This window comes from Nanorana parkeri, unplaced genomic scaffold (assembly GCF_000935625.1).
Source record: "Nanorana parkeri isolate BGI_ZX_2015 unplaced genomic scaffold, ASM93562v1 scaffold353, whole genome shotgun sequence".
NCBI lineage: Eukaryota > Metazoa > Chordata > Amphibia > Anura > Dicroglossidae > Nanorana > Nanorana parkeri.
This window is the reverse complement of record NW_017306621.1, coordinates 814,369-835,041: the sequence shown is the minus strand read 5'-3', so window position 1 is coordinate 835,041 and position 20,673 is coordinate 814,369. Positions and strand designations below refer to the sequence as shown.

The 20,673-nt window shown below is 41.6% G+C and overlaps 1 protein-coding gene across 2 annotated transcripts in view; it reads right to left on the bottom strand.

Moving 5' to 3' along the window:
• Positions 1–13,506: 13,506 nt before the first annotated feature.
• LOC108788831 (cytochrome P450 26C1) overlaps positions 13,507–20,673 on the bottom strand; it is a 26,149-nt gene continuing 18,982 nt past the window's right edge. For both annotated transcript variants that reach the window (XM_018558699.1, XM_018558700.1), the window contains exons 6-7: positions 17,387–17,971; positions 13,507–14,030 (exon numbers count right to left, since the gene is read on the bottom strand). In XM_018558699.1, the coding sequence (XP_018414201.1) occupies positions 13,659–14,030; positions 17,387–17,971 (957 nt within the window). In that variant the 3' untranslated portion in view covers positions 13,507–13,658. The remainder of the gene's footprint in view (positions 14,031–17,386; positions 17,972–20,673) is intronic.

Genomic DNA, 20,673 nt, shown 5'->3' with positions numbered 1-20,673 from the left:
GTACTCCTAAAACAATTCCTGCCCTAGCCTGACAACGCTGCTCCTCCACAGATAGAGTACAGTGAGTGAGTGTTGGCAGGAAGTGTGTTACTGCAAGTGTTACCAGAGGAAAATAAAGAAAAAGAAGCCTGATGAAGACAACTATTGCAGCTGCCACTTGCCCCCCCCCCCCCCCCCCCCTTCTCATACTTACCTGAATCCAAGTGCTATTCTCCCTGCTGTCTTTGGATTATGTTAGAATTAGGCAACACAGTGTGTGGTTCCATCCTCACCAGCCTGTCATTCACAGGATCTAAAACGACTACAAGTCCCATCTGTCTCAATAAGGCACAAGTGTAACGATGTCACTTGCAGTTAATTTTTCCTCCTCCAGCCCAATAACCGGATATACCAAAGTATAAACAGGGGCTGAAGTAATAATCTGCAGGAGCCTGTGCATTGCACTGATCACAGTTGGAATGTTATTCAGATGCAAATGCAAACAATTATTAAATGCATATTTTTCCCCGTTTAGATTGTACGCTCTCATGGGCAGGGCCGTCCTAACCACCTTGAATTGCATTGTTACTTTTTCCAAAAGTTGGACTACGCCTTCAGATGCCTGTGAATCCCTGGATTTGGAAATGTGACCATTGGCTCCCCCTTGCTGACCTTTGTTAGGCTCAACACCGGTGGGGCCCCTACACATTTCGCCACACATTAGTTGGGGGGGGGGTTTGAAGGTGCACGGTATTTCTGGCTCGGATTTTGTCTGGTGTCCCACTCAGCTCACTGACGTCACTGGTTGCCAGGAGCTGGGTGGGATGCAAACCAGAGCGTCCGGCTCAGCTCTTCACAACCAGTGACATCAGTGAGCTGGACGAATGCCGGTCAGAGCATCCCGCTCAGGTCCTGGCAACCAGTGACATCAGTGAGGTGGTCGAATGCCTGTCACAGCATCCCGCTCAGGTCCTGGCAACCAGTGACATCAGTGAGCTGGACGAATGCCTGTCAGAGCATCCCGCTCAGGTCCTGGCAACCAGTGACATCAGTGAGCTGGACGAATGCCTGTCAGAGCATCCCGCTCAGGTCCTGGCAACCAGTGACATCAGTGAGCTGGACGAATGCCTGTCAGAGCATCCCGCTCAGGTCCTGGCAACCAGTGACATCAGTGAGCTGGACGAATGCCTGTCAGAGTCCGTGCCCGTCAGACCATCCCGCTCAGGTCCTGGCAACCAGTGACATCAGTGAGGTGGACGAATGCCGGTCAGAGCATCCCGCTCAGGTCCTGGCAACCAGTGACATCAGTGAGGTGGACGAATGCCGGTCAGAGTGTCCCGCTCAGCTCCTGGCAGCCAGTGACATCAGTGAGCTAGACGAATGCCTGTCAGAGCATCCTGCTCAGGTCCTAGCAACCAGTGACATCAGTGAGGTGGACGAATGCCGGTCAGAGCATCCCGCTCAGGTCCTGGCAACCAGTGACATCAGTGAGGTGGACGAATGCCGGTCAGAGCATCCCGCTCAGCTCCTGGCAGCCAGTGACATCAGTGAGCTGGATGAATGCCAGCCAGAGCGTCCCACTCAGGTCCTGGCAACCAGTGACATCAGAGAGCATGGTGGGACGCCGGGCAAAGCGTCAGAGGTTGCTAAGGGCTTTTAGCATCTTGGGACGCCCTGGCTGGAAAGGGGGCGTCAGGCACTCCTGCCACCCCACGCCCGCCACGTGACCCAATGGGATGTCGCGTCTCATTATATAGACAATATCTGTACAATCAACTTAAAATCTACCCAAGCTATTTAATATAACAACCTACTACTCAACAAATTTGTATCCAATCTGGCTGGCCCTTGCACTTCATATTTGTTGGTAGATGTAAAGCAGATTGTACAATCAGATTGTAATGTGTGTGGTTAGCTTAAAGGTGCCCATACAACTTGTGATTATTGGTCTATTACTTTTGTGCCGTCATTGAACCTTCATCCATGTTCCCCTCGAATACCTCATCATGCACAGACCAATGTGGATTTCGATTATCGTTCGTTATCAATACTAACTGACCGAATTTCGGCGATTGACAGAATTGATTTTAGTTTGCGTATGTGCAGTGTTCATGTTGCGATTTTCTTCGTACGAAAACGCCACTAATCCTTCGATTTTCGTATGATTCGAAAAAAGTTTTGCAGCCTGACCGATGGAGGAAGTTGTAGAGTAATTGCAATCGTCCACTTCCAATCAACTGGCCGATTATCATACAAAAACCCGATCGCGTTCCATTTCTGAACCATAATCGCAAGGGACATAGTCACCTTTATGATGGCCATACACCTTACAGTTATCGTTCAATTATGTTTGTCCCTTCCTCGCACCATCGTTCAATCTCTGCACAAATAGCCCATCATGCTCAGACCAATGTAGATTTCGATAATCGTTCATCAGCAATACAAACTGGACGGATTTCATCAATCGGCAGAACGGATTTTCGTCTGCGCATGTGCGGTGTTCATGTTGCAATTTTTGTTGTGCGAAAACGCCACTAATCCATCGATTTTCATCTGTTTCGACTAAAGTTTTCTAGTCTACCCGTTCGGCTAGTATTGCGACCGTTCACTTCCCATCAACTGGCCGATTATTGTATGAAAAAAAAGATCGCGTTTGTTTTTCGAACGAAATTGGAGGGTGTATTGGCTCAGGTAGCCAACCAGCAGCTGACAAATGCTGGGGTGACTTCTGTGAATCTAATGCATGCTTTGATGCTTGTCAGAATCCTTATATTGGAGGAAGAGATGAGCATATAAATGTGATTTTATTGTCAGCATTGGAGCCTCTGAAGAGTAGACCTTCAGGGACTTCACGCAGCAGCATGAGCTGTCATCCGGGCGGACACGCCCCCATGTGACGTCACCGAGGACGAGGCTGTACATGCTCCGCTGTCTGGGATCGGAGCGGTGACATGATGACCCCGGGGGCAGCTCTCCCATTCCCAGGAGCTGACCCGCTTGTGACCTACAAACACGGACCGTGACATCTGAATGAACCCTGCCAGCCAGCTCGCCAAGTTCACTGCTCATCAAATAACGAGCTACGGTGGTCTGAGCAGCGATAATTACCGCAGGAAAGCCTTTATTATCTCCGTCGCCATCTATTTTACAGTCGTCAGTCGGAGAAATATCACATGCGAAGGAATGAAAGGGACAATTAAAGGCATCTTGGAAAAGGGTCAAAAAATGAACGCCCTTTTCATAGCTCGATATGAAAAAGAAAATTAATTGCTGGTAACAGGTTGCTTTTTTTTTTTTTTCCACTTGGCTGGCACATGCAAATGTGAAAACTGGAAGGCTGCCATGTAAAGACCCTTTTTTCCTTCTTGGATGGCAAAGCAATTAGTTCACCCTTTCATCCCCCTCTCCTTGGGGCTGGCATCATTTAGAGGCAATTGTAAGATTTGATGGAATAAAAAAAAAGGGGGAGAATGTAGGAGCCACCCTATCGGATCATGTCAGCATAGGGGCTGGGGTCACAATAGAGACAGGAGCCTTCAGTAATTAAAGTTAGTTATTGACGGCTGCACCCACCGCCTACTGCTCCTCTCTGGGGTCAGCACAAAGATTCACCTTAAGGACGAGGTCACAAGGGCACAGGCTCCTGGTTCATGGAAGGGTCAACCTGACAACAACTGTTAACCTAGTTTGTGTACAACCTATTCCAGATTCCCCTGTCACATCATCCAGGAGCTGGACAGGCTCCTCTATCAATGGGAGCTTTATACAGTTAAAATAGGTGATCCTCCGGCAGAAGGGCTTTGCCTGCTTATTCCTATGAGGCTGCTGCATGGTATAGTCAGATACGTTTGTAGAAAGGGAGACTGCTTCCACAAACCTTTTATATTGTATAAGTCTGTACCCTCCAGGGATATAACACAAACCCTTTACAGTGTATCACCCTGTACCCTCCGGAGATCTTCTACAAACCTTTTACATTGTATCACTTTGTACCCACCAGGTATATAACACAAACCCTATACATTGTATCACTCTGTACCCACCAGACATCTTCTACAAACACTTTACATTGTATCACCCTGTACACACCAGGTATATAACACAAACCCTATACATTGTATCACTCTGTACCCACCAGATATCTTCTACAAACACTTTACATTGTATCACCCTGTACACACCAGGTATATAACACAAACACTATACATTGTATCACTCTGTACCCACCAGACATCTTCTACAAACACTTTACATTGTATCACCCTGTACACAACAGGTATATAACACAAACCCTATACATTGTATCACTCTGTACCCACCAGATATCTTCTACAAACACTTTACATTGTATCACCCTGTACACACCAGGTATATAACACAAACCCTATACATTGTATCACTCTGTACACAACAGGTATATAACACAAACCCTATACATTGTATCACTCTGTACCCACCAGGCGTCTTCTACAAACCCTATACATTGTATCACCCTGTACCCACCAGGCGTCTTCTACAAACCCTATACATTGTATCACCCTGTACCCACCAGGCGTCTTCTACAAACCCTATACATTGTATCACTCTGTACCCACCAGGCGTCTTCTACATACCCTTTACATTGTATCACTGTACCCACCAGACATCTTCCAAAAATCCTTTACATTGTATCACTCCTGTCTCGGTGCTCCTTTCTCCACAACTCCGTACCCACCAGGTATATAACACAAACCTTTTACATTGTATCGCTCTGTACCCACCAGGTATATTCTAAAACCCTTCACATTCTATCACTCTGTACCCACCAGACATCTTTCACAAACCCTTTACATTCTATCACTCTGTACACACCGGGCATAATTTACATTGCATCATTTTGAACCCACCGCCCACCAGACATCTTCTACAAACCCTATACATTGATTCACCCTGTACACACCAGGTATATAACACAAACCCTTTACATTGTATCACTCTGTACCCACCAGGTATATTCTACAAAACCTTTACATTCTATCACTCTGTACCCACCAGACATCTTCCACAAACCCTTTACATTGTATCACTCTGTACCCACCAGACATCTTCCACAAACCCTTTACATTGTATCACTCTGTACCCACCAGACATCTTCCACAAACCCTTTACATTGTATCACTCTGTTCCCCTCCAGACATCTTCCAAAAATAATTTACATTGTATCACTCTGTACCCACCAGACATCTTCCACAAACCCTTTACATTGTATCACTCTGTTCCCCTCCAGACATCTTCCAAAAATAATTTACATTGTATCACTCTGTACCCACCAGACATCCACAAACCCTTTACATTGTATCACTCTGTACCCACCAGACATCTTCCACAAATCCTTTACATTGTATCACTCCTGTCTTGGTGCTCCTTTCTCCACAACTCCGTACCCACCAGGTATATAACACAAACCTTTTACATTGTATCGCTCTGTACCCACCAGGTATATTCTAAAACCCTTCACATTCTATCACTCTGTACCCACCAGACATCTTTCACAAACCCTTTACATTCTATCACTCTGTACACACCGGGCATAATTTACATTGCATCATTTTGAACCCACCGCCCACCAGACATCTTCTACAAACCTTTTACATTGTATCACTGTACCCACCAGGCATCTTCCACAAATCCTTTACGTTGTATCACTCTGTACCTACTTGGTAGGATGCTATCACAGACTGTATTCTGACATGTGCAGTGCATATGTTTGAAGACCTTATTGATAAGATGTCTGGGTATTTGGGGTAGGATAACAGAGGTATTGCTGAGCAGAGATGGGTTACAAATTAGCTGCTGGAGAAAAGGCTCCTCAGGAATGGATCAGTATAGCGGGATTCTGTAGTGTTAATGGAAGAGTGGGGTAAAGTGGAACTGGACTCAACAAGAGAAGATGTGCTATGTGTATAGGGAATATTTAGTAATGATAACTGTGCTTAAGCAGTACCCCAAAAAACATACCATTTGAGGCTGATTTACTAAAGAAGTTGAGAATATTCATAGAATAAAGTGTGTGAATAATAACTTCAGTTATCCAATCATGTGACAAGCAAATGTTTACTTATTTCATCTGCAAAGGATTGGATATTTACAGTTTGCTTTTCATATAACTGGATAATTGATGTGAACATTCCTACAATTTATTGTCTGAAGAGTCTCAACTTATTTAGAAAATCAGACCCCTTGAATTCCTCCTGCAAAATAGCAGTGCACTACCTGTTATGTAAGGGTGTCTAGCACTCAGGTGACCGCAGATTCATAGCTGTATATCTGCAGCGTGAGATCTCAGGTGCTGCTGTCTCTGACTGCTAGTCTTAGCAGATGTGGAGTGAGATTTGGGGATTTCCCTGATCTCTTTGCTGGAACCTCTGGTATGTGGAAGCAATACCCCGCCTTTACCAAGATGCACGTGTGGGGAGTCACAGCAGCATATTCTCTCAAAAAGGTATTTCATGACTCTTTATTCATTATTTTCAACAATATCCTTAACAAATCTTTATGTTAAAAATGTTTAAACACTTTTAGTGCATATATATGACAGCAAGGCAGGTGAACCTTAATGCCCAGCTGCCACATATATGCATTGCTGTGTTGTTCTTGGGAGGGCTTTACTGATTGTTTCAGAACTGTGACCGAGCTGTTATCTACAGCTCACAGTCAACTGCCGATGATCAGGAGCCAGTAGGATGGGTTCCTGGTTATGTCATCACTGTGCAGCCATAATAGAAGTCACCAGCACTCGATGATGTGTGCAAGAAGTAAAGCACTTTTTATTAAATTGTCACATGCGTCATACAGCGAACGTTTCAGGGCCACGCAGGGTCCCTTCTTCTGGGCGACATAGTGACCGCATTATCGATCACTGTGCAGCCAATCACAGTGAACGCAAGGACAGGATCCTCTTCTATTGCCCTCCAAGCTTATGCCGCAATGTCCTCCAAAATGAGAGCCCATTGTAATACCTGCTTAGTCCACACCTCTGCACAGATGCACATTCACCCATTCCTGAGTTCTTACCACCCAACCTCTTCCTGGCCATTATAGACATACCTCCTGACCATCATAAACATTCCTCCTGCCTTTCACAGACACGCTTCTGCTTGGACTGTCAAAAGTTCAGATCTGTCATTCAAAACACAGAATGCCCCTTGGCACTACTCACACCATCTCTCTGTTTCCCTGCAGCAATGGCTGTTTAGACAGAGCTGTATGTTTGAGGCAGCAGTGCTGTTCAAGCCCACCCACATAACCATGTTGAAACAGAAGGTGGTAGAGGTCACGTGATTGCTACTTTAAGAACAATTTTAAGGTACTTGAGCAATTTTTGAAACACATAAGTGTTCATGGAGGGTAGGGGAAGACCACTGTGGATTGGTGTAAGAATCGTGGAGTTCAGCTTTAAGGAGTTCTCCGCCAATTAGCTATGTGCTGTTGGTGAATGAAGCCTGAACCATATAAGTACACAAATACAATAACCCCAGCTGAATCATGAGCCTGTTACTCAACCAGTGTGGTTCTGGTTTTTATGTCGCTTTTCCTCTTTAGTTGTATATGAAATATTTACCGCCCCCACATATTCACTTGTACCTATAGTATAGTCACTTTAGTCACTGAAATTCATTCTGATTCTGAAATGCAATCACATCCTTGTACCAACAGAATCATCAACCTCCCCAACCAGGACTCCTGATGTTGACCTTTTGGAAGTGATTATTGATTATTCCAGTGGAAGAGTGCCCCTAGAGGCAAGGCCACCCGTAACCAAATTGCAACACAATGCATAAGAACCCTGGACTACTTCTTTCAAACAGATCCTTGTAAATTAAGAAATGAAAACATGTTCTACAGATGTTCATAAATATATGAAGTCCATTGAAGATTAGAATTTATGTCCTACAACTTTTGTTTGTTAATTTCAGATGGTATGGAAAAGGTTAGAACTTCTATCAAGTTTTTACTGCTACGCTATTAGAGAGATATGCCTTCCCTTGTACTGGTAACAACAGTTTCACCAGACAGGAAGAGAGGTATAAATCTTCGACAGGAACACAGACAAAAAAACATTTTTGTTGAGTAGGGGAAGGCTAAACCCTCTGCTAGGTTTTCACTGCTGTGTGCCTGTTGCAGATTTTTCCTCACTTAATGCCTGGTGCAGCTTTTGTCACCGGCACGGATAATAAGGGAAAGCCTCAGTTAACAGTAAATATCTACTAGGGGATCTAATCCTTCCTCACTCTATCCAAAACCTTTTAGCTGGACCTATATATTAAACAAATCTCCAGTTTTTTAAAACTATATTTAATCCCCCACCTCCTACTGTACATTTTTTCCACTGTCTGATTACCTTCTCCGCACTCCAGCCCTGAACCCAGTTTTCTTCTTAGTCAAGCATTGGCAGCCCTCTTTGGGCAAAATGACAGTTGCATAATTTTGCCAATTTCCTGTGGGCCCAGTCTATGGTTTACACACTCCTAGGGGACCAGTCATCATGGAGGCTGGGTTCATAGTACTCCAGGGATGAGAGGCACTCAAATGTCACTAGATGAGCGCTTTTCAGTCCTTGTCTGTCCCTCGACATCACTTTATGCTGCAGCCCTGTCCCCAATTTCCTTCTCAGTCAAGCATTGGCAGCCCTCTTCAGGCAAAATGACCGTTGGCAGTAGGTGGGCAAAGGACTGGAGTTTCACTTTAAAGCTCATAAAATGTTTTATGTAAATAACATTATAGTATATTGTACTATGTATTATAATATGTACCTTATAGAAATACACAAACCAATTACTGCAATGACGATGAAGCATCAGTAAAACCAAATCACTTGTAGCCGATATGTTTGTGACAAACCATATTCTCATTGTAGAACCTCCAGTGAGAGATTTCTATGTGCTGCTAGTTCTAATCATTTATAATACACAGGCAACATTTCGGATAGGATTTCAGTTTGCCCTTTGCACCTTGGTTAGTGTTTTGTGCTTTTGTTTCGCTAGCTTATGGGAATGGGTAATTAGATGTAAAGTCATTAGGATTATAGTACATCGTTTCAAACGGCAATTTCTAAATCCCCTTTTCAATGCACTGTGAGGCTGTTTCCCAGGGTGAAGCCGTTCCTTTCAAATGGATGGGGATTAAAACTTCAACCCGGGGGAAGGGGGCTACTTAAAATAATGACTACAGATCTTAAAGTCAAATTGTTTTCTGGTGTACTACAAAGTAACCTAAACATTGTAAATGAAAAACAAAGGTAAAAGAGACCTTTTCAGGTTATAACCATCATATTTGTTAAAATATTCAAACACATAACTATGTGTAATGGGGCTCAAAGACAAACTTATCATAGGGCCCCAGTTTTTCAAGCTTAAACCTTATTGACACTCATAATACCTACGACATGTTGTTTTAAAAGGATAACTAATACTGTAGTAGCTAATTGAATTCATAGCAGCATGATAGAGGGCTGGAACCATGTGCATCTTATCTAAAATATTTTGCCCAATATTCAAGCAACATATTTGGTTGTTTTTCAGGCAAACTGTCCCGGGCCCATGCCTTTTCAGGCCCTATTTAAGTATGTTGATTTTCCATGACTAGAGTTACACCTTTACCCATAGTACATACTAAAATAATGTCTTCAAAGATACCAAATACAAATTTAATGGCCAGTTGTCAGGTCATACATCATAAAGCTGGCCAGGCAGAGTAAGAGCAGGCTGTCCATGTACTAATGACCTGACCATCTTAAAAATGAAAGAGAACTTGTGATGGTACAAATATGGCAACTGTTATTTCTGACTTGTAAATCTGAACACTGGGCAAAACAAGCTTTCTATCTGCACCTTGCCAATCTGTATTAAAAGAAAAAAGAATTTCTAGGACCAAAGTTATTATTTTGAATCCTTATTCACTTTATCCTCTAAGACACTCCTTCCAGTTTTGGAAACTGGTGATTTTTAGAAGCATTATGTGCACCCAACTGGTTTTATTGCTGCCTGATTGGCTGCAAGGTCCGTGTTCAGCCAAGATTTTTCCAACCTGACCTTTGATCAGCTGATCAAGGGATGCCGGGTGGAATGGGGGCAGACAGGGGCACCTACTGTGCAAATTTAGCACGGTTCTTGATAAAATTCACACCGTTTATAACCTAGGGTATAACCTAAGGGTAGCAATACAACAGATGCAGCAGTATTATTTTCAGTAAGACATCTATGGATTTTCCATAAGGAGCAACTCCAAACAACAAATAAAACCAATCCAGTAAGCTGCTAAAAAAAAATTTAAAAAAGAAAAACCAATGGCTGACCAGAACTAATCGATTGGTTTATATCCACTGATCACTGGTGAATCAGAGTGGCTCAATCAAATTGTGCCCAGAATTTGTACACTGAGTGGGCAAGACATAGAGGACCATATCACCTGGAGGGGTATTCTGGACCTGGACCTGAGTTATGATCATTTATTTAGTACTGTAGGCATTTATATAGCACTGACAATTTATGCAGTACTCTACATACTGTACTTTCACATTAGTCCCTGCCCTCAAGGAGCTTACAATCTAAGGTCCCTATCTCACATGTATACATACACATACTAAGTATGTGAAGGTTCTCATTCATCCAGGTCATTGTATATCTGTAAAAAATAAGTCAAGGCAACTGGACTTGCTGTATTTTTCTTGAAGACGTTTCACTGGACATCCGACCAGCTTTCTCAATTCAGAATTGAGAAAGCTGGTCGGATGTCCAATGAAACGTCTTCAAGAAAAATACAGCAAGTCCAGTTGCCTTGACTTATTTTTTTACAGACATACACATACTAAGGACACTTTTTGTCTGGAGAAAATCCATAAACCTAGCAGCATGTCTTTGGAGTGTGGTAGAAAACCGGAGTAGACAGAGGAAATCTACACAAGTACAGGGAGAACACGCAGATAGTGCCCTGGCTGGGATTTGAACTGAGGACCCCAGTGTTGCAAGGAAAAAGCGCTATGCCTTTCTATTTGTTCTGCCCACTAGGGCAGAACAAATAGAAAGGCATAGTGCATATAAACTGCTAATTTTCATATCTGGCTGAACCAGGTATAAAATCAGTGTTACTTATAGGTACAGAATGCCATATGCCATCAGTTGTCCCTGTGCTGGCTCTCTAGGATACCCTAGTCTCACATGCAGGGGGTCTTTATCATTTTGTTCCATTTGCTTATCTGTCATCCAGGCAATGAGCAAACACATCAAGTCCATCCTTACCTTTTACACATATGGTAATGTGGATTTGCACAGCAATTACTTTAAAGTGATTATGTCACATGTGAGACAATTTGACCCACCTAGACGGGGAGCTGTCAAACACCTCTACAAATGGGTAATAATACTCAGAGGTTTCTAGTTTCAGATCATTTGGTTATGAGGCAGAGAATTTTCCACTTTTTCTGGACTTTTGTAAACAGGTTCCAAAACTTTATTTGGATGACATTTTCTACTGCAAGTTTCCCCATTTTAGCATTTATGATTGTAATAGTATAGTATAATATATATACTAGTATATTTGCCTAAACCCTTGTTCACACCAGTCCTCAAGTGTTGCGTACAACGTATTGCAATGTTTATTGTCTTTTATTCTTAAATTTTATTGAAGAGTGATAAGATGACACTTCATTCAACACTATGCACCACAGATTGGGGTGCTGATTTGTGGCAACTTGTGTTGCACTGCGTAGAAATGTAAACATTTTCTGACTTCATTTTTATTTTATTTTAGATGAAGATGCTTGCCAGTTTGTAAATGATCCTGTGCGTAAATCTTTAAAACAAAACATTGGTTCTGATTTATCAAGCTGTAATGGGGATTGGAAATAGAAGCTCCAAAGTCACTCTGATGTGACCAGGGGACAGGGTGAGGGCTTCTGATGTGAATCAGGAGGGCTTCTAATGTGAAAGGAGGGAGGTTCCTGATGGGACGGGTGAGAATCCTAATGTGACAGGGCGCCGGGTGTGAAAGGGGCGGGGACTCTGATGTGACTGGGGGGGGCACCTGATGTGAATAAGGGGGGCATGTAATGTGAAAAGAGGGGGCTCCTGATGTGATGGGGGCTTCTGATGTGATGGCCTACTGGTGTGAAAGGGTGGGGGACTCCTGAGCAACTTTTATCATTTTTTTCAGTCTTACTACACTGGGTAGAGATAAAGGTTCAGAGCCAAAGATAAAGTCTTTTCAGAAATAATATGTAGCGAGTTTCCTTTTTTGTGCCAAAAAGGTTTTCAGATCCCTCTCTTTCCACATTATTGGTGGGGCCATATTCACTGGAATTCTTTAATGATTTCAAGTCCTGCCTCTCGATGACATGTGGCTAAAAGAGAAGCCTGTTCTTTGCATTGGGTGCTTCTGTGCTACTATAGTCCATATACACCAAGCAGGAAATACATACAATGTGATGGCCGAAATCTGGCAAAATTTTGTTTAAATGCCGGAGTTTCTTGCGGAATTATAGGCATTGAGAACTAATGGTCCTGTTCTTTCAATAATGCACAGACTTAATCGCAAGCACAAAACCGCTGGGATCCAAAAAGTCTTTATAAAACAGACCCCAGGATGGATGAAAAAACTAAACTGCTTACCTTTTTTAATTTTTTTACTAAAGTTCTTCTTCTTGAGCTTCTGCCCAGAAAATCCTATGTTCGGAAAAAAAACATGCAATGGTGCCAGATAATATTGAAACAATACTTCTGTGTACAGTTAATATGCCTGTGTATTGTGTACAAAGGAAAATAGACGTGCCCCTAAAATTCTGGGTTCATTTTTCTGGCAGCAGTTGTCCAACAAAAATTGTTCATTAAAAAAGTTTTACAACTTTTGCATTCAAATTTGAGAAATCCACTGCTGTATGTTTGTTATGTGTCCCCTTTCACACACCATACCTAAAAATACAGTTCAAGGAAATATTTCTTACCTTTCTAGTTTTTTTCTTTGGAGCAGGCCTTTGGGTAGACTGCAAGCTATTCTGAACAATTTCAAAGGGACTGGGAACAGACTGAGTTTCCCCTCCTTAAGATACAATGCAGAACACAAGGCTTGAGATCTTTAACCCTTTGTTAGGGCATAAGGTAGGGATGCACCGATACCAATACTCGTAAACGCCCAATGGCCCCCGATACTTACCTCCGATACTGGAACTTCTGGTCAGAGGGAGATTTCCCTCTGAGCAGCAGTGCTGAGGGAGCATGGAGTCGGCTTCCTCTCCAATCAGGAAGCCGGGGTGGCGGATTATGACCTGCCTCCCGGCTTCCTGATTGGTCAAATGCAGTGCCTATTTTTTTTTCTATTTTGTCTGCATACTTTAACGTTAATTTTACATCATTCATATTTTTAATTATTACAAGAAAGATTAATAAAAAGGTTAATGTTTTATTATGGGGCCATTTCCTTATAATGGAGAAGAAAATACACAATTAATTTTTTTGTTATCTTTATATAGTTCATCTTTATCCATATCTTTTTTTTTTTAATAGCTAACTGACATATAAATATTACATTATAAATAATAAAATCTCTCTTTAGCTACATTACAGATAGTACAGACACCCTGCCGGGAATCTTCAATAGTATAATTTAAGTGTTAGACGCATTCGTGGACATTTTGTTAGGTAGAGCGATCATAAACTCTCTGATGCTGTGTTATTGTCACTGGAATGTAAAAATTGGAAGAAGAGCTGAAGTCCGTCTACGGGGTGCACTATCGGAACAGTCTGCATTTTCGGGAAATTTGGGGTGGCCAGCTCCCACTGGGCCGTGCCTACCAGCTCAATGGCAAGAATCTTCATAATGATTTGTGCCAATTCTTTGCCAATGCAGCTTCGGACTCCACCACCGAAGGGAATGTAGTTGAATCTGCTGGCTTTGCTTTCCTCTTTTTCTGCACTGAAACGATCAGGGTCAAAGGACTCAGCATTTTGATAAATTGCCGCAGTTTCGTGGGTGTCTCGAATACTGTACATGACACTCCAGCCTTTAGGGATCTGGTAGCCCTGTGTGGGGAAAAAAAGTTAGGCAGAATCATAGATTATTCAACCAAAAAAATAAGTACGCACATTTAAAATAATACAATTATAGCAAAAATCTAAACGAATCAAATAAAAATATAACAGCAATAAAAAAAAAAACCAGTATGTAGCACAAAACAAATAAATAAACAAAGTATAGTAATATCAAATGAAATATTGTAAAAGAAATACTATAATACAAAATAAATACAAAGCGACTCAGGGAAAATAAGGAAAAAACTACTTTTAACATTTTCAGAAAGTACATCTTTAAATTTTGGAAACTGTCATGCTTCATTAGGCCCAAACAGTAATAATGACGACATATATATATTTTTAAATTATTATATACTGATTGATTTAAATGGGTGCAGGCTGGCTAGTTCAAAGTGCCTTATTCCTGCAAGGGATCTTTAGTTTGAAATACATTTTCCTTTCTGCCAAAAGGGGGCGACTTAGGAACAGTCTTGTACACAGCAAGGAATTCCTTGAATTGTGAAGAAGACTTCTACCTCCTGATCGATTGTTACAGCCGGAGTCTTCACTTCTATCTTTACTAAACTGTGTTTAATCCTTGGTAGTAAAGAGCAAGACTCCAGATTTTTCAATGCACATAAGTGGTTGGCTGCTTCACATTCTGTTGCAAGGCTATTGTGTGGAGACTGTTATAAATTCATAGTAAGTATATGATGATACCTAGTTAGACTCAGTAACAGGTACTTTGAGATGATTACTTATTAGACTTTACAATCAATAGTCTTGCCCTCTCATAGATGCAGATGGCACTATTACACACCTATTCACCTAACTTGCAGAGAATACAAGAACACACTTCTGTTTTTATTTAGACTAAGGTAGACCCCAAGTACACACAGAGAACCAGATTGTGTGAACATATGGGGGAATCATATGTCTTGCATGGTTGTATGACAATCTATATTCAATAACTAAAGTTATGCTATGTTATTTCTCGTTTCATACTCATATTCAGCACATACTAGATGTACTTCAAAGGGTTTCAGATCACATTTAGCGCATGGAACATAAGGCTCATGGTCAGTCACCTCAGATTAACATTTAAGAACAATTGCTCATATAGCACATGCTTCATACAGCATAAATCTATATATGATGCTTCACAAACATCCATCACTGAGCATCAATAATTAAAAGGCACATTACATAAAGCATCAACCCACATTCAGTTCACACAGGACATGTTCAATATAGCATGAGCTGATAGTAAGCTCATACAATACATGCCTTACAGATCATCAGCTTATACTCAGCTCATACAAGACGTGCTCCACAAATCATCAGCTTACACCCAGCTCATACAAGACGTGCTCCACAGATCATCAGATTATACCCAACTCATACAAGACATGCTCCACAGATCATCAGATTATACCCAGCTCATACAAGATGTGCTCCACAGATCATCAGATTATACCCAACTCATACAACACATGCTCCACAGATCATCAGATAATACCCAGCTCATACAAGACATGCTCCACAGATCATCAGATAATACCCAGCTCATGCAAGAAGTGCTCCACAGATTATACCCAACTCATACAACACATGCTCCACAGATCATCAGATTATACCCAGCTCATACAAGACATGCGCCACAAATCATCAGATTATACCAAGCTCATACAAGATGCGCTCCACAGATCATCAGATTATACCCAGCTCATACAAAACGTGCTCCACAGATTGTCAGATTATACCCAGCTCATACAAGAACTGCTCCACAGATCATCTGAATATAGCCAGCTCATACAAAACATGCTCCACAGATCATCAGATTATACCCAGCTCATACAAGACATGCTCCACAGATCATCAGATTATAACCAGCTCGTACAAGACATGCTCCACAGATAATCAGACTATACCAAGCTCATACAAGATGTGCTCCACAGATCATCAGATTATACCCAGCTCATACAAGAACTGCTCCACAGATCATCAGATTATAGCCAGCTCATACAAGACATGCTCCACAGATCATCAGATTATACCAAGCTCATACAAGATGTGCTCCACAGATCATCAGATTATACCCAGCTCATACAAAACATGCCCCACAGATTGTCAGGTTATACCCAGCTCATACAAGAAGTGCTCCACAGATTATCAGTTTATACCCGGCTCATACAAGAAGTGCTCCACAGATCATCAGATTATACCCAGCTCATACAAGATGTGCTCCACAGATCATCAGATTATACCCAGCTCATACAAGACATGCTCCACAGATCATCAGATTATACCAAGCTCATACAAGATGTGCTCCACAGATCATCAGATTATACCAAGCTCATACAAGATGTGCTCCACAGATCATCAGATTATACCCAGCTCATACAAGACATGCTCCACAGATCATCAGATTATACCAAGCTCATACAAGATGTGCTCCACAGATCATCAGATTATACCCAGCTCATACAAAACATGCCCCACAGATTGTCAGGTTATACCCAGCTCATACAAGAAGTGCTCCACAGATTATCAGTTTATACCCGGCTCATACAAGAAGTGCTCCACAGATCATCAGATTATACCCAGCTCATACAAGATGTGCTCCACGGATCATCAGCTCATATTCAGCTCATAAAAGGCAGGCTCAACAGAGCTCCACCTTATATTCACCTTATTCAAGATATGCTCCATAGAGCTCCATCTCATATTAAGCTCATAAACCAGATGCCCCCAGAACTACAGGTTATATGAGATATGCTCCATTGAGCTCCAGTTAATTTTCAGCTCATACAAGACATACTCCATATAGCCCCATCTAATATTCAGCCCATACAAAACATGTTCTATAGAGCTATAGCGCATAATCGGGGCATACAAGACTTGCTCCATAGAGTTCCTGCTCATATATAGCTCATACAAGACATGCCCCATAGTGCTTCAGTTCATATTTAGCTCATAAAAGACATGTTCTATAGAGCTCAAGCTCATATTCAGCTCACAGAAGATGTTCCATATAACATCAATTTGTATAAATTCCTCTTCATCAGACATTGGCTCTTATTCACATTACATTTTGACAAATGTTATGGTAGATCCTCATCTCATAATCGGCTCACACAAGACATGCTTTATGGAGTCTCAACATGCTCCACTGAACATCAGCTTATAATTATAGTCTTGGCATAAAAGATATGTCTCATAGATCTCCAACTAAAACTTACATTGTTCATGTCGCATTTTGAAGTCACACTGATAACACTTAAACCTATGGTATCAGGCTATATTTAGATACAGCCCAGATTGAGACCACCCAACCACCCACCAAGAGGTAGGACCTTACTTACATCCAACTCAAATGTCTGCAGAGCCGTTCTGTAGCCTCCAGACACTGGAGGAAGCAGACGCAGCACCTCTTTCACCACACAGTCCAGGTAGTGGAGTTCCTTCATTTTCTCCAGACTAAGGTTTGGCTGACAGGTACACTCACTGCTCCATCCCTGGCACCCTCCTTGTAATCTGGCAGCATTCGAGAGGTATAATGATGTATCCTTCTTGTATGGTGCACCATTGCACAGTTCCTGCCGATGAATGCCATCTTGACATCTCCTGGTCACAGAACATGCATGTTCACTTTTATTCCTCTCTGCCATCACAAGCTTTGTATTTTCCCACAATTCTTTCACTTGGCCATCTGAGCCTGGCAGGGTAGAGGAATGGCAGCCTGCAGTAGCACAGTTCTCATCCATGGTGTTGTTGTTAGGGCTGTCTGGAGAGTGAAGACACTGGCACTGTTTGTTTAACCCATGTGATGCCAGTTCCTGCCTTAGTTTCTGTATGGCAGATGGGTTTTTGAGTAAGAGCAGGATGAGAGAAGTACTGGCACTGGCAGTCGTGAAGAAGGCAGCGAACATAAGTTCAATGGCAGATTCCTGTGTGACAAGAGACAGCATTGATAAATATGTTGTTACACATATGGTCACATAAATCCTCAGTCATCAAAGCTATTTGCTTCCTCTCCAGCTTGAGGACGGAAGAGTGCAGGTAAACACAGTAACCAACAGGGCTGGGCTGGTAATGAAAAACATGGGCAACCCATTTTAGTTCATTATGTGTGAATAAAGAGCCTGGTGGACCAAGTGTGTGTAGGTACTGGCACTACTGCCAGCTTGGTACCTTAAGTGTTCCAGTGCAGAATGTGGGTGAACTTATTTGCACTATGCTGCTATAATAAAACAGGTCTGATCAGCCCACATCAGGCTCACAAATCAGATGTACAAATTCTCAGACTGCCTTCGCATGCTGCTGGTACCCTGCCATCCATGACTGGTGCTTGTGCAAACAATTCAATCATGGTTTGAGTATATTGGTCATTATTAGGAACATTTTTATTCTTTGGGCTTCTCATTTGATGGTGCCCTCCAAGCCCAGTTTTGGGAGGGGGGCATGTGTCATTGCCTACTTGGCACAAGGATATTGGTAGAACAATATTCTCTGTGGCCACCAAAAATACAGTAGCATTAAGGTAGTAGGTGGCTGGACCTACAGAGGTCAGAGCAGTGAGAATACACAAATGTCTGATCTGATGTCTGGATTTATATTCATAAATGCAAAGAGGGTGATAAAGGGAAGGCATATAAGACTGCAGTTATTTTTTCAAGGGTGAGCCCACCTAAAACTGATATTTTGGATTTTGGTGTATGTCAAACGACCTGACAGTTTCCTATACCTCTTAGGGACTCTTCTAGCGAAACACCTGTACATAAAATCTTGAGTCTGCTTGCTTGCTGTGGACAATATGAGGTTTTCTCTGGATCTTTTATTTTATATTAAGAAGAATAAAACAGGTGGGTGTCAAGAACCGAAACTCCCACACAGACAGGAACAAAGCCAGGTAATATTACAGATGATGAGAGATCTCACTGTTGGAGAAATATAAGAAGCCAGGGCCTGACTTCCCTTGGTGAGACCGGGCTCCAACCATAACTAAAATATCACTTTTGAGCAGATAGACACTGTGCCTGATGAAGGAACTCTGTGTAGTTCCGAAATGTTGCAATTCCTTGATACACTGCAAGAACGTCAATAAAGACATTGCTGTGTCGCCATCCACCAGTTATTTTAGCACCCACTTTAATGGGGTATACTGGTATGGTGTGGGATGGAGATATATTCATAAAACATGACCCATAAAAGGCTCACAAAAGCAGCACCTTACATATTATGAAATACTTTAGCATGATCTAAGATCATTACATTACATGTAAATTAGCTATGTAACACAGAGAGCTCTGTTGTATTACCATGCAAAGGAGTCTCTACTTATCTGTGGAGTTATTGAAAGTAACTGCAATGCAAGTTCTTCAATGGGACTGAGGGACAATAAGTCACCCATGTTAAATTTAAAAAAAAAAACCTACACAATTACAATTCTATCTCTATGCCTTCAATTGTAATACGTTTCTAAAGCTATTCTGAAATATATCTAAAAATTATAATTATATAAATCAACGTTTTAGTTTAATCGGTCCATTAATAATTAGGTTATTTGTATTGCTTGTGTGGTTTATTTTCCATTTGAATAATATTGTACTTTCCAGGCACTTGTGAATATATCTAATGGAAGATGTACTTATATTCTAAAAAGCAGCTGAATTGAGGTGATATGGAAAATAACACATTTCAGAGGAGGAGCTGCCCACTGAATAAGCATGTCATGTATTTCTAATGACCTCAATAATATTCATAAAGAGGAACTCTTGACTGATTTCAAAGAAGGATGCTGATTCTAAAGGAGTAGCTGATATAATCCTTAAATATCCATTTCTCTTGTAGTAGGAGAACAGTTACTATGCATTGCAATGGAGTCCAATGCCAACTATTGCCAGATCATCATATTATCAGCACAGCTTACAAGGTGCAGCATAACATCATTGGAATTGTCTTCTACTTCTCCATGGTTCACACTAACTAAGCTAAGAAGAGGCGTGATCAAAATTCTAATTTATTGTGCTCTTCTTTGAGCGTTTAGTGAAGAAAACACTTTTCTCAGTGTTTTGTACTGACCCGTTTGGGCTGGGGAGCTCGGTGGGTGTTATTAGTGCTCTCTAACACCTAGGTATACTATGCCTGAGGCCCCTAAATGGCACAGCCATACGAAGGAGCCTTTATAAGCTTATTCATCCACTACCTAGAGATATCATGCTTTCTACCAAACTACAAAGAAGCAACGATAGTAAAAGTTTTAGTGAAAGGTTTAACCTAAATATACACCCAAGGAGCATATTTATATATTTATAAAGCAGTGAATGTGACTTTCAGCAAACATTCACTGGTGGAAAATCAATCACTGTCATGTAAAACATTAAACCAAATGCAGTGAATGTTTGGTGAATGTCAGATTCACTGTTATATAAATATGGCCCCAAGTGTCTTTAAATGGCATTTGAAATATGGCCCCAAGTGTTCCATAGCACTCAGCCATGCTAACCAAATCAAATGAAAACTACTTATAATATATTAATAAAAACAGAGGCTTCAATTTTCCTACAATTATAATATGGTGTGTCATACTAGACTCTACGCTAATCTAAAAGAACACCCACACCGTGTGTGTGTATATATATAAATATAT